Raw genomic sequence first — 1900 nt, forward strand, 5'->3', positions numbered from 1 at the left:
AGAGTGTCCGTGGTTGGCAGAGAATGTCTCGTCAACCTCCATAGAAACACCTTGATCTTTGATGCCATGCCTATCTTTAGTTTAGGGCCGAGTTTGTTTGAAAAATCTGTGTGAATCAAAATCAGATCCAATCTGTGTGAATCAAAATCACGAAGGGGGTCGACACACGCAGAAAGATCAATTGGCTGAGCCCAAGCGTTTCTGTTTGTTTGAACCAAAATCATCACCATGCGTCCGGGCTGTACTAGCAGATCCGATGGCCATCGTGTGCTTGCTTGCCATCCGACGGTCTACAAGTCCAAGGATCGGTAGTAGTCTGTCTCGCACCCCGTGAGTAGAGCCCAGGGACTCGACCACAGCGTGCCCCGCCGCTCCCTCCTATGGCCACCGCCGCCGCCATCCGCCGCCTCCTCCGTCCCACCTCCTCCACCGCCTTGTCCCGTGCCCGCCGCATCCTCTCCTCCACCGCTTCTTCACCGCCAAACCGCAGCCCCAACACGAACAGCCCCGTCTCCTTCGACTGGTCCGACGACGACGAGAGTTCCCCCGCACCTCCACCCGCATCCCCGGCAAAGAACCCCACTCTGCCGCCGCCATACGACCCCTTCAGCAAGAAGCCCGCCGTGGCCGACCCACCCGACCCCACCAACCTTCAGGAGGTCTTCCATCAGATGCGAGCCGGAGGGCTCACCGACTATGCCATCAAGATGTTCGACGGATTGTCCAAGGACGGGCTCACGCACGAAGCGTTGGCTCTCTTCTCGGTCATCAAGGATAAGGGCGCCATGCCCGATGTCGTCGCCCACACCGCCGTCCTTGAGGCCTACGCCAACGCCGGCCCCGCCCACTGGCGCGACGCCGTGCGCACCTACAAGCGCATGCTCTCAAGCGGGGTCGCGCCGAACGCGTACACCATGGCCGTGCTCATCAAGGGGCTTGCGGCGAGCGACCGGTGTGCGGAGGCAGGCAAGTACCTGCTGGAGATGCTCGACCGTGGGATGCGACCCAATGTGGAGACGTGCCTGGCTGCCTTTGAGGCGCACGTCAGGATGGACAAGGTGGAAGAGGGGAAGGCTCTGCTGGAGACAATGAAGAAGAAGGGGTTCGTGTTGGATGAGGAGGCAGTGCGCAGCGGCACGGTCAAGCGGGGGCATGTCTTCAGGGGTGTCATGAGCCTGCTCTTTGGGAAGTCATAATTAATGGTACGCACCACTGTTCTGTTGATATAATAGGGTTGCATGAACACTTGTTGGTTTGTAACTTGCCAGGATTCTACTTGAAATCGAAATGTCTACTGGATGTCTGTTGCACAGGAGACAGGACAGGGTTGATATCCTGTCTTCCATGGCTTGCTTCTCCCTTATGATTAGTGTTTGAAGTTTGTTGTGTTTTTTTTTTAATTTGAATGATGATGCATGCATTTTAATCAGTTGTGAAACTGATTCCCATTAATCATAGACTCGTAGTGATGATAGTAATTGAGACTTCAGAATAGGTATTGGGCAAGATTATCTCTATTGCTCTGAACTAGCATTAACATGGATATAATTTTTATCATGACCAGCACACACACACTCTCATGATCTTTATGGTTACGCTATTTGAAGCTGTTGTGGCAGCATCAGCAGGAACAAAACCGTTGGTGGAGAAGTATCTGATTCAAAATTTCAAATACAAAGATTTCATCCTTCCTCTCTCCATATAAACATAGCATATCTTGGTGTTCTAAATTGGATTTATCTTTGTTCTGTACCATGTTATCTTCATTCATGCCTTATTTCAGCTCTGTGGTAATATATTGAGGGTGACATCAAAACCGGAATCCTTGATAATCAAATCAGGGATATACCCACTGGATATACCAGAGATCGGTATTCAGCGTGATGGTATGCTGATAAAC

At 51.8% G+C, this 1900-nt stretch overlaps 1 protein-coding gene across 1 annotated transcript; it reads left to right on the forward strand.

Annotated features, from left to right (window-relative positions):
• Window positions 1-309: 309 nt before the first annotated feature.
• On the forward strand, window positions 310-1310 carry LOC109782054 (uncharacterized). Its single transcript, XM_020340640.3, has one exon. It carries the CDS (start codon window positions 381-383, stop codon window positions 1194-1196), a length of 816 nt encoding a protein of 271 aa, XP_020196229.1. The 5' UTR covers window positions 310-380; the 3' UTR covers window positions 1197-1310.
• The last annotated feature ends 590 nt before the right edge of the window (window positions 1311-1900 follow it).

Source organism: Aegilops tauschii, chromosome 1 (genome assembly GCF_002575655.3).
Source record: "Aegilops tauschii subsp. strangulata cultivar AL8/78 chromosome 1, Aet v6.0, whole genome shotgun sequence".
Taxonomy (NCBI): domain Eukaryota; kingdom Viridiplantae; phylum Streptophyta; class Magnoliopsida; order Poales; family Poaceae; genus Aegilops; species Aegilops tauschii.

Bases quoted from the DNA above. Each gene is read 5' to 3' on its own strand.
- LOC109782054 (XM_020340640.3), top strand. From the start codon at position 381: ATGGCCACCGCCGCCGCCATCCGCCGCCTCCTCCGTCCCACCTCCTCC.